The following is a 12,510-nucleotide window of genomic DNA, read 5'->3' on the forward strand; positions in this document are numbered from 1 at the left end:
GCAAATGGGAACATTGAGTGTTGGTTCGTCTTCAGCCTCAAATTCCTCCAAGAATGAAGCGGAGGCTCTGTATGCAGATAGAAGCAAAGGCAAGGGGCGACAAGGAAACAACTACAGAAATTTTTCTCGTAACCATGAGAAGAATAAGTCTTCAAGTTCGACAGGAGGCAAAGGAGATGTTGGTGAACAAAAGGAATGGAGAAGTGATAAAAGCCGGTACAAATCAAACAAAAATAAATCTGTAAAATGCTACAAATGCGGGAATAGAGGCCACATTGCTCGTAATTGTCGTGCAAAGGAGCAGGAAGGGAACGCAGTAGCAACTAATGATGAGGAAAGTTGGGATGCCGAGGCATATGTTGCCCATGTTGTTGAAGATGTGGCGTTTGCCGCCACTACTGAATGTCAAAAGAACAAACTTGATGATTGGATTATGGACTCGGGGTGCTCTAATCACATGACTGGTGATAAGAATCATCTAAGCAAACCAATCAAATATGGAGGGAGCCGTGTGGTGGTTCTAGCAGATAACGCAAAGTATTCCATAGCACATATGGGCGATGTGGCATTTCCAGGAGATAATGGAAAACATGTGCTGACATTAAAAGATACATACAATGTACCAGGGGTGAAGAAAAACTTGATTTCAGTGCCTCAAATGACCAATGATGGGCACTATGTGTTTGGTCCAACCGATGTCCAGGTATTCAAGCATTTTCAAACTTCGTCAATTCCAGTTTTGAAGGGTCAAAAAGTTGAAAATGTGTATCTCCTTGATGCTGAGTCGGCATATGTGGAGAAGGCAAAAGGGTCTAAAAGCGTTGATATATGGCATCAACGTATGGGCCATGTAGGCTATGAGAAAATGGGCCTGATGATGGACAGGAACCTTGTTAATGGGCTTCCAAAATTAGAAATTAACAAGGACTGGGTGTGTTCTGGTTGTCAATACGGGAAGGCCAAACAACTGCCGTTTCACTCATCCGATACCAAGTCAACTGCACCTCTTGATCTGGTTCACTCTGATGTGTTCGGGCCAATCAAGCAGATGTCGTTCGGGGGACTAAAGTATATGGTAACTTTTATTGATGACTACTCCCGTTTTGTGTGGTTATATTTTATGCAGGAGAAGTCTGAGGTCTTTGCTAAATTTAAAGTGTTTGAGCAAGATGCTAAATTATTGACTGGAAGAAAGGTTAAATGCCTCCGATCAGACAATGGAGGTGAATACTTGGCATTTGAATTCAGTGATTACTTGAATAAAAATGGTGTTAGGCGCCAATTAACTTGCCCCAATACTCCTCAGCAAAACGGAGTCGCTGAGCTTAAGAATCGTCACTTGGGAGAGGTAACAAGAAGTATGTTACACAACAAGAACATGCCTGGGAAGTTTTGGGCTGAGGCAATGTGTACAGCTGGGTATGTGATAAATAGGTTACCTTCTTAATCATTGAATTATTTATCTTCTTATGAAAAGCTAATGGGTGAAAAGCCAACTTTAAGTTACTTTCGTGTTTTTGGTTGTGTGTGTTACGTATTCATACCAAACCATCTTCGTAATAAGATGGACAAGAAAGCTGTCAGGCGTATCTTTGTAGGGCACGATTCAGAGAGGAAAGGTTGGCGGTGCTGTGACCCGAGTACAGGAGATATTCGTGTGTCAAGGAATGTTATTTTTGATGAAAATTCAGCATGGTGGTTTGCTGATAATGTGGTGTTACCTGACACAGAATATCTCAAAAAGGAATTGCAAAACTCACAAGTTAACTTGAATGTGAATGGTGATGAAACAGGCAGCACTGTAGATGGAGAAAATAGTCGAGTTAATGATGATGGTGAGGAACCAGTAGTACCTTTGAGACGTTCAGATCGGGTAAGAAGAATAAATCCTAGGTATGCCAATGTTGTTGTTGTTGTAGAAGAATTAAGTGAACCCGAGGATTATATTGAAGCAAGTAAAAAGGCGGAGTGGGTAGCAGCTATGAAAGAGGAAATGTCTGCAATTTTGGGGAATCAAACTTGGGAACTCACTCCTAAGCCTGCAGATACCGAGCTAGTTTCGTGTAAATGGGTATATAAGTTGAAGCAGCGACCTGATGGAACCGTGGATAGGTATAAGGCTCGACTTGTGGCGAGGGGTTTCACTCAACAGTATGGTCTAGATTATGAGGACACGTTTAGTCCAGTGGAAAAGTTAACAACTATTCGGGTATTACTTGTTATAGCTGTCAGTTAGAAGTGGGCGTTGTGGCAAATGGATGTGAGCAACGCATTTCTATATGGAGACTTGGAGCATACTATATTTATGGAGCAGCCCTTGGGGTTTATAGACCCTAAAAAACCCGAATATGTGTGTAAGCTTAAGAAGGCGATCTATGGGCTAAAGCAATCGCCTTGAGCATGGTTCGGGAAAATAGGAGAATTTCTTGAACAGAATGGGTTTGCATTTACTAATGTCGATACAAGTGTTTTTGTTAAACAGGTTGGTTGTGGTGTCGTGGTGGTGCTCGTGTATGTGGACGATCTAATTATAACTGGTGACATAGAAGAAGAGATTACGAAGCTTAAGGTGAATCTGTGCATCCGTTTCAAAATGAAAGATCTTGGTAAGCTTGTTCACTTTCTAGGATTAGAGTTGTTGTATTTGAATGATGATATTATGCTACATCAAACCAAATATGTCACTGATGTACTACAAAAATTCAATATGATTTTATATAAGGGAGCTGCTACACCTATAGAAAGTGGAACTAAATTGTATGCAAATCAAGGCAGAGAATTAGAAGATCCAACTGAGTACCAAAGGCTTGTAGGTAGTCTAATCTACCTTACTTTGACAAGGCCAGATATTTCTTTTGCTGAAGGTGTGCTGAGCCATTATATGCAGTCACCTAGACGACCTCATCTCATTGCTCTACGCCGGGTACTAAGGTATGTGAAGTCTACTATTGGCCAGGGTGTGTGGTTTGAGAAGGAGCATGACCCGAAGTTAGTCGGGTACTGTGATGCTGATTATGCTGGTGATCTAAACGAGAGGAGGTACACGACTGGTTATATGTTCTTGTATGGTTCAAGCCCGGTGTCATGGTGTAGCAAAAGGCAACCAACCGTATATTTTTCTACTACCGAAGCGAAGTATAGGGCTGCAGCTATGGCGGCCCAGGAATGCACATGGTTAGTCTAGATGCTAAATGTTAGGGGCAGAATGTTAGAGATCAAGTGGCCCTGTTTTGTTATAATACTTCAGCTATCAAACTTGCACATAACCCGGTTTTTCATGCTCAAACTAAGCATATTGAGGTTCACTACCATTATATTCGTGAGAAGGTATTGAAGGGAGACATTAATTTGAAGCAGATTAATACTATTGAACAAGTAGCTGATGTGTTCATGAAGAGCTTGTCGAGTCCCAGGTTATTGAAATTGTGCAGGCTGATGAATCTTGGTCAAGCAGATGTTGAGAGGGAGTGATAAACGTTAACATCTACTGCTGCTGCTTATTGTTATACGTTGGTGTACAAGTCAATGATGCTGCTCAAGAATTGGTCATACCAACGTGGGGAATTCAGCTGCAAGTTTTTATTTGGTTATTTACTTTTAGTAGTTACTTCCATGTTTTGTTTAGAAGTACGATAGTGGACCACTTTCTTAGTGGGTAGTTATTTTCTGTTTCCTCATCTATTTAGTTTCATGTATTTCCCATTTTCAAGTAATGCAACTTTCAAGTTTTTACAGAAAACATTTGTTACCAAATATCCATTCCATATATCACTTTCTATTCGTATACCTTTAATTCATAAGTTGAACACCATTCCAGTTTATTAAGATTATTGAAAAAAAAGTATAAAATATAAGTTATATCAATAAACAATAATATAATTGTTGATTAAAGTTAAGATAATTATACAGATGATCTGGGCATTTTGGAAAGAGAAGTGATTATTGTACCACATAAATCTACCACACAATATAACTTTTAAAATACACTGTACAAGCCAATAAAATATATATGTTTGCATATTTTTTGACCGTTCAAAGGAATGAAATTTTTTCTTTTTGTCTAACTTTTTTGATGTTAGTCTTGAAAAGCATTATGTTCAACGTAATTGAATTATGATTGAAATACGGTATGGAAATCTTTCGAATGCCCAGCAATGAATTATTATAATCGAATACACACGATTTTTTATTCCAAAATTTACAACAGCTTAGTGAAATACCCAGATTTTAAAATTTTTTTTTTAAAAAACCAAGGTTCGATCCTGGTTAAGTCCATTCAAAAACTTTTTTTTTTTTTTTTTCTTTAAACGCATGCTCAGTCACCAAAAACGTAACAGAACGATCAATTGGCGTTTTGCTAGAGAATCAAAAGAAAGAGATCTAAAATGGAAAGACCATCATCAACAGAAGCACCACCACGAGAAAATCCAAATCCATCATCAAATGAAGAAACATCCATTCTAATCACAAATCATCAAAACCCTAACCCAAACACTTCTGTTATAATTTCATCATGGCCAACAATTGACGGCCCATTAGGTTTATCCGAACAAGATTCTTTACCCCACGCCCGTAAATTCTTCACTTTCGGTTTCTTTTTACTGCCGTTACTTTGGGCCGTTAATTGTTACTATTTTTGGCCTGTTCTTCGTCGCTCCACTTCTTTCCCCCTTATCCGTCCCTGTAAGTCCATTCTGTTTAATTTGACTGTAAATTATTAATTAATTTTTTTTTAATGGACTTATATATATATATATATATATATATATGTATATGTCTTTGTTATTAAGTAGTTACTGATTGACACTATGGGTTTTTATATGTTTATATATATAGAAGGTGTTTTGATTTAGTGGAAAATGTATGAAATATCGGCAACGAATTGCGTATTCCTGACTGATTAGGTAAACTTCGGGAAACCGTCGAATAGGTCACGTAAGCAAGCTTTCTACGGATAAAGTGTCAGTTCAATAATAGGGAAAATGTACTTGGCTGACTTTGCTAGATAGAAAACTTTGTCGATAGTGACTTAACTGCGAGTTTTTGACGATTTTCCCTAGAAAAATATCAGCATTTGGCGTTTTTTTAGGATAAACGTGAACTACGAGGGTGTTTGTGAGTGCTTATTTTAAGTGATAATTGCTTATTGGTGATGTTTTAATAGCCGAAAGGTCCAGAATGACCAAAATGCACTTTCAAGTGTTTTCCTGTCTATTGCATTTTACCTTATTTTTCTAAGCGGATGGAGTGGTTCATGTATACACACATTTTTAAAGCCGTAAGCACTCAAAGATATGCAATCCCAAACATGACAATTTGGGCTAGACATTTATTTATATTGGGGGAGGTGGATTTCAGGACGCTCTCCAAACTCTGGGATCTTTGGATGTTATATCATGATTATAGAGTTACATTTTGAATTTTAAAGTTCCTCAATAATTTGTTTACTTTGATTAGAAAGAGTATGTAAAGTGGATTAATATTGGTACCGAAGTCAGAAGGTTAAATAGGTTTGACATAAAAAGTTAACAGTCATCAGATTCTAAATTTTTGATTGACGGTTATTGTGACATTTCTCTCCCCTTAGGATCATTAATTATAGAAATGGTATGTATTTTTATGGAGTGAAGGATGTTGTCTAGGATTTTCATTTCATGCTTCTTAGCCCTGTAATATAAGTACGATGTTCACAAAGATAAGAAAAGAACCGGGGATTTAGGGATTTTCCAGCTGTCTTCTGTTGCAAACTCCAAGATGTTTAGCATCCAGAAAGAAACAATATGCATTTTTAGAACAACATGAATACTTTTCCGCTGCTGAATACTTGAATTCAACTGATAGGATGACTACCAAACAAAAATGTTTGCTCGAAATGACAGAGAAAGGGAATAATAACGATTGGATCTTTATCAACTTGTGACCTGTACCAAACTAGAATTCTTAGCATCACTAGTGTGAAGCAGATGAAGATATCCCCTCTTATATAGCTAATATTTACAGATTTTAATATAGACAATTTATTCGTTAACTTAATACTTCCAACTGCAAGTTATGTGTGAAGTTGAAATAGCAGCTTTTTACAATTGGAAAACAGTTACCATGTGCATTAATGATAAGACCAATGAGTTATGGTGTGAGAAGTCAAAAAGATACCCGTGATTATCTGAGACCTGTCAAGTAATATGTTTCTTGCTTACATTTATGTTAAACTGTTTTGTTCTTTATGTAGATGTTGTGGGTTCTGCAATAGGATTCTCAGTATTTTCAGCTTTGCTACTTTCGTGGGCTCTCACATTTAGCATTGGAGGTGAACGTCTCTTTGGCCATACTTGGCATGAATTGGTAATGTACAATGTTGCTGACCGATATGATTTGACGGGTTGGATGTAGTTAGATTGTTTATTAGAATGTGTGTAAAGTCTGGAATGGGATCATGAGAATGCTAAAAACCTTCGACTCTTTTGTTTTACTGTTCATGAAACCTTTCCGTATAATTCTAGCTCATTTGTAGGTTTTAAATCAACTTTGAAACTGAGACTTGCAGTATTCTGAGCAAATTATGGAACCATGGAGAGGTATACTGTATACAGTTTGTGAAAACTGCCCATCCATATTCATAAACCTACATTATTTTCTTTGTACAGAAGTCTCTCTATATTGACCAGCCAAACTTAATGATTTAGTAGTGGCTCTTGCAGTTTGAAATATATACGGAACTTTATTCTAGTTGCAGCACACTAAAATAGCCGTGATGCTTTGCTTAATTTACCTAGTCTCCATGAACATAGACAAAAATGAAGTAGTAAGTATGGGTTTTTAATTTTTTGTATGCGACATTTGAACCTAGAAAGCAGAAGAAACCTAACTGGTTTTGGCTATATTTGGCCGGTTGGGTTGCAGTTAGAGTTGTAGAACATGGGTCATTGTCTGAGGATACTTGCAGAATTTGGCTTTTGGTTATTCTGTTTTGGGCAAGGTCTTTTGCTGGACTTGATCTTTTGAACTTACAAGTCTATGACCATATGGGAGGGTGTAGTAACTGGTTCTATTGTTTTCAAAATTTTGATATGGTTAATCGATTTTTGTCGCGCTGTACACCATACGCACGCGTGCACGCACACACATCATTTATATATAGATCTGAATCTACATTTTCCTTCTGTGCTTGGTGAATTGTAGGTGTAAACTTGCACCGTATAGAACGCCAATAAGCCTTTGGCCTAGTAGGGTCCAATAACTACAGTGCGTGTTTTTTTAATTTAGTGATTATGAGTTCAAGTCTCGGCTGGCTAGGATAAAAACATATGAAAAACATGCATAAAACTACATTTGCTTTGGCATATATCCATAGACTATAGTTCACACTTCACACCGATGTTGCAGTTGGAATGTTGAACCAATTCTTGTACTACCTTTTAATGAACCATTGGTGAAGATGTTGAACTTTAGCATTATTTTTAGTTAAGTATATATTTGAATCAACATTATATTGGTGGAAAGTCGAGATCAATCGAAAAGAACAGGTCCCTCCATAAGGGAATATGACCGTAGTTTTTGCTCAAAGAAAATGATTTAAAACTAAAATTATCAAAGAAAATGATTGGAGCTTACGCTAAATATCTGCTCTCTCACCTCTAACGGCTTTTTCTCCTGGATCTTGGATTGGAGATTGAGCCTATGATTTCGATATTCACATCGTGTATTTGGGATTGAGAGTTTGAGATCGAGATTATTCTCATCCAGTTAAAGTTTCCACTCCGGTGGATCTAACTTTATTTTTTACACTCTTTGGGCCGGAGGTCCCTTCCACTTCGGTGGATCTGGAAGCAATCTCTCTACTTTATGTAGGGGTAAGGTCTGTCTACATCATACCTCCCCCGTATCACAGCTTATGCCGCGATTGGGTACAATTGTCGTTGTTGCCGTCGGTTTTGGTGGGCTTAGGAGCGACTTAACGTTGTTTGTTGTCCACGGATATATAAGCCTATGAGGTGTTTTTTGCCATTGGGTAACTCCGGGTGGTCGCCTAATCGGATATTAAATATATTTTATCACAAAAAGAAAATTAATTAGAAGAAATCGTTTAAGATAGGGTTTTTCTATAATGTGCCCAATAGGCACATACTTAATCATAATTAATGTTTTATAGTTTCCGTTTATAAATTATACTTAAAAAATTTAATAACTTGTTGGAATATATTAAAATAACAAGCTCATTTACTGCATTACTCCGTATGTTATTTTTTTCATTTGATATTAAGATTTGTCTATTGTAGCTTAAATTCAAATTGTAATTATCCTAATATGATAGTTATAATAATAATTTATTTGATATCTTTAGTTTAAAAAGTTTCTTAAAGGGTTTTTTTTAATAAGTTATAGTATTTACTTTTCTGCAAGCATCTACAAATTATGACGTGTATTTGAATATCTTTATAATCCGTAAAAACTTAGCATATTAAAAATATCAAACCTGATGTTATTTAATTTCATTTTTCTCAATTGAATTATGAATCTCTTTAAAGTAAAACTTCTTTGATATTTGTAAAACTTTTTCATCTACATGATTAAATTGAAGTTTGGGTGGTATACATAGATATTATTGCTTAAAGTTAATACTAAATTGAAAATAGTTGAAGCAAACTATTGTAAGAAAATAAATAAAATGTAAGAAATTACTTTGTTACTAAACACTAAATATTTTAAGACAATTGTCATTTGAATCATGGCTATAATTTGATACAAAATACTGACATGATTAGTGGATTATTGTTATAAATATTATATATGGAATGGATGTCCATATATTGAATGGTAATCTTTTCTATGATTAGGAGATTGTATTTTTAGAGGATACTTCAGCTTGTAATTATATATACCTCTTTATGAAATGAATAAAATAACTTTCTCCATTCTCTCTGTATTCTTTGTTATCCTTATTGTTCTTGTTTTATAGATTTACAACATGTTATCAGCACGCTCTAACATTAAAAAATTAAATTTGGTCAACAAATTTTTTTTACGTATTCCAATTGAATCATTATTAAACATAATCCAAGTTTTTAATAAATTATGTTTTTCGGTGGCCATCAAAGTTCATTTGGTTAGCATAAGAGATTTTATTTTTTATTTTGTGAATTTCTCATCATTCAAAATTCTTAGTTCATGTTGATCAGAACAAAGTTTAGATGAGTATCTTTGATGCGTATAGACATGGATCGAATTTCCAAGACATGGTCGACGGGACGACGGCTAGAACCTTCTGCTTCCATCCACAGTTATATTTAACAGGTCGGTACGATTCGTTAAACCATATATATATTAACTATTACTTGTACACTATTGCTTTTGATACATGCTTCACTAAATAATATCCTTATGATTAATTGAACCGACACATAGCATGTATATGTGAATATTTTGAAGGTAGTATCGATAATCGATTATAACATTGATTATTATTAGTTATACATATTATTTGTTAATTATCGACATTGATTATTATTAGTTATACATAGATTCGGTATAAGCATTATAATATCATGACTTGTTTAAAATATAAAGATTTTTTATTTATGTGAATTATAAAAACCCATCGCAAAATGTATATTGGAGCTCTCATGGTTAACTTTAAGGTTAGTCTCAATAGTTAATATTGCCGATTAATTATTGGGTGGAAAACTTTCATGGCTAGAACAATATGCATCTTCAAGCTATTCTTTAAAAGGAATGTACAATCTTCTACGCCATATTGAAAGGACCAGACTCGATAAACCGAAAACATAAGAATTTTTTTTTTTTTTTACACCCCACTGCGCCGCAGTGGGTCGAGGACTCCCCACTGCGCCGCAGTGGATATCCTCGGCCAGAACTGGAACATATCCCACTGCGCCGCAGTTGACTACCTGACAGCAACCCTAAAACTCATTTTAACACTTGATCCAACTTGCAAACTTCAAATTTCAAAGCGAACTTCTCGAAACACTTTTCGAAGGTTCCCAACAACAAAGTAGACGCATTACAAACATAATTACAACATAACTTGTTTCACACATCCCAAAACAACCCTAACGGGGCATTTACCCGTTTTGGCAATATTTTCGCCCATAAACAACAATACCATTTTTCAAGCACCTTACAACTTGGACATTTACAGAAATAGTTCCAAAACATGACCTCAAACCAAAATGTACCATGAGCCATGAGGTGTGGGACGTCTAAGCTTCTATACCAAAAGATCGTCATTCGTTCGAGAATGACCTAATTACCTTCAAGTTCTCCAAGGATATCTACAACTTCAAGCTTATCAACACACACTTAGTTCCTTCTCCCGGAACTACCTATAAAAGTGTAAACAACTAAAATATAACCAAAGACTTAGTGAATATACTTGCATACATTTACGAATACGAAGGAGGGCATAGTACAAGGACTTTCACATGTAACCTATGGCATCGTCATGTTACATTTACATATTCACCTTGCACACAAACAATACATATATGGATCCATATAAGCTAAACAATCATAACAAATCATATCTATCCGGATTCTTAGGCCCCGGAGGTTCTTAGGCCTCATAAACAATGCCCCACATGGGCTTAACGCCAAACCAAAAACCATGCTTGGAACATTCACATCTCATGGTAATTGGCCCAACATATACATAAAGGTATGCAAGAATACTCACCTCCTCCGCAAAAGGGACAATAATGCTAAACAAATAAGCACAAGCAAGCTTCAACCTATAATCATATCATAAAAGTGCATAAGCTTACATTCACAACTTGACTAGCTCAACCTAGTCATACTTCAATCACTAGCCTTCCTAAACCCAAAACCCAACCCATTTGTCATTGAGCTACTTTCATCTTTAACAACAACATTGGGTAGCTCAACCTACCATTTTCATCCATATTTCAATAACTTGGAAAACTTCATCTTTTCTCATTAATTAAGATTTTCACATGAACTCATCAATTTCATAATCAAACACATCACACTGCTCAATGACAACTAGGTTAACTAAGGAATTGAGAAAAATTAACCATAATTCATTTTCTAGCAAAAACCCCCAATTTGGTTCATCCATGAACCCTAATTTCAAAAGAAAGATAAAACTAAATTAAGGGAGTTCAATACTTCATGATTAAATGAGCTAATCCAAGACTTACTTTGAAAATCCTCCTTTCCCCCTCTTCTTTGAAATTTTCGGCCACCACCACTCAAAACCCACAACCCTAGCTTTTCAATTTCTTGAATGAAGATTATATGATGGTGATGCTTAGTATTATGATTTCCTTTTTTGAATTTGAGAGAATTAAGCTTTTGATTATGAGAGAATGGGATGGAATTGCATGAGGAAATGAAGAAGAGTTTAGTGGAAATGTGAGTAAAGAACTTGTATGTGGCTGGCACTCTCTATGGGTGCCACGACGCATTTCCAAACTTGTGGGTATTTTACCCGCTATCCGTTAAAGTTCCAACTAAATTAACCCCATATCCAAAAATAAAATACTAGGATTTTAATTTAATGTCAAAACTATAAGAAGGGGTTAATTTCTTTTACCTTAAAATCTTCTGGGTGTTACACATATAGTGATTTAGTTCTATATTTAATTAATTTTAAATACTGTCTACATTAATTTATCCTTTTGCTATATGAGACAATTTGAAAATTGTTAATTAACATGTGGTAATCGAATCCCAAAAATAATGAAACTAATTATTACGGAGTATATATTAAATATATCTTATTGATATATGTATGTGAAACTAAGCTCATAATTTATTTTTCTTCATAGTCGTAACCTCGTAATGGTAGTTCTTTATCTAGATTGATTGGCATGATCAAATTATTTATAATGTGATATGGAAGCTAGTTTATTGAGGATAAGTTTAATAATTTATTTACGGAGGCTACAAATGTTATTTAATAGATTTGATGAATATGTAACCAATTCTATCAGAAGATGGTTATGTATTGTTGATATGATTTTTTTTTTTTAAATATATTTGTTTTCTATTGTCCTAATAATTATGCCGTAATAAATTTTGAGATTAGACAAGGTTGAGTTATTTGGGCTCGATCGATTTGCATTTAGATGCTTAAGTTGAATTTAGTAGACAAATATTTTATGTTTGATTTAGATTTCTTTTAATATTTCAATTTACTTAATTGATATTGATATCATCAATGGGTTGTAATAAATATAGAAAAGATATGTCAATCATGTCTTTGCAAAGACATAAAATTCTTGTCTTGGTTGAAAAGATATGGCATATTATTATGCAAACTTATGTTGTAATGTCGATGGGCTATTTTATCATAAGATGCGTGTCCATTATATATCGTGATTCTTTTAACAATTTATATATTTCGTAATAATCATCACCTTGTTATATAGTATATGGTTACTATGATATTGACAACTTAAATGGTTTACTAAATGATTGAATGTACATTACAGATATTCTATGGTTATAACATAAACTTAAACATTATCGAAT

The 12,510-nt window shown here is 35.0% G+C and overlaps 1 protein-coding gene across 1 annotated transcript; it reads left to right on the top strand.

Annotated features, from left to right (window-relative positions):
* Positions 1-4,328: 4,328 nt before the first annotated feature.
* On the top strand, positions 4,329-6,641 carry LOC122607133 (probable gamma-secretase subunit PEN-2). Its single transcript, XM_043780053.1, has 2 exons — positions 4,329-4,683; positions 6,230-6,641. Exons 1-2 carry the CDS (start codon positions 4,386-4,388, stop codon positions 6,388-6,390), a joined length of 459 nt encoding a protein of 152 aa, XP_043635988.1. The 5' UTR covers positions 4,329-4,385; the 3' UTR covers positions 6,391-6,641.
* Positions 6,642-12,510: the final 5,869 nt, after the last annotated feature.

This window comes from Erigeron canadensis, chromosome 7, assembly GCF_010389155.1.
Source record: "Erigeron canadensis isolate Cc75 chromosome 7, C_canadensis_v1, whole genome shotgun sequence".
NCBI lineage: Eukaryota > Viridiplantae > Streptophyta > Magnoliopsida > Asterales > Asteraceae > Erigeron > Erigeron canadensis.

What these genes read in the sequence shown, in the direction of transcription:
- LOC122607133 (XM_043780053.1), top strand. Translation starts at nt 4,386, where the DNA reads ATGGAAAGACCATCATCAACAGAAGCACCACCACGAGAAAATCCAAAT. An exon ending in TTTCCCCCTTATCCGTCCCT is followed by an intron (nt 4,684 to 6,229) that starts GTAAGTCCATTC and finishes TTCTTTATGTAG; the next exon opens with ATGTTGTGGGTTCTGCAATA.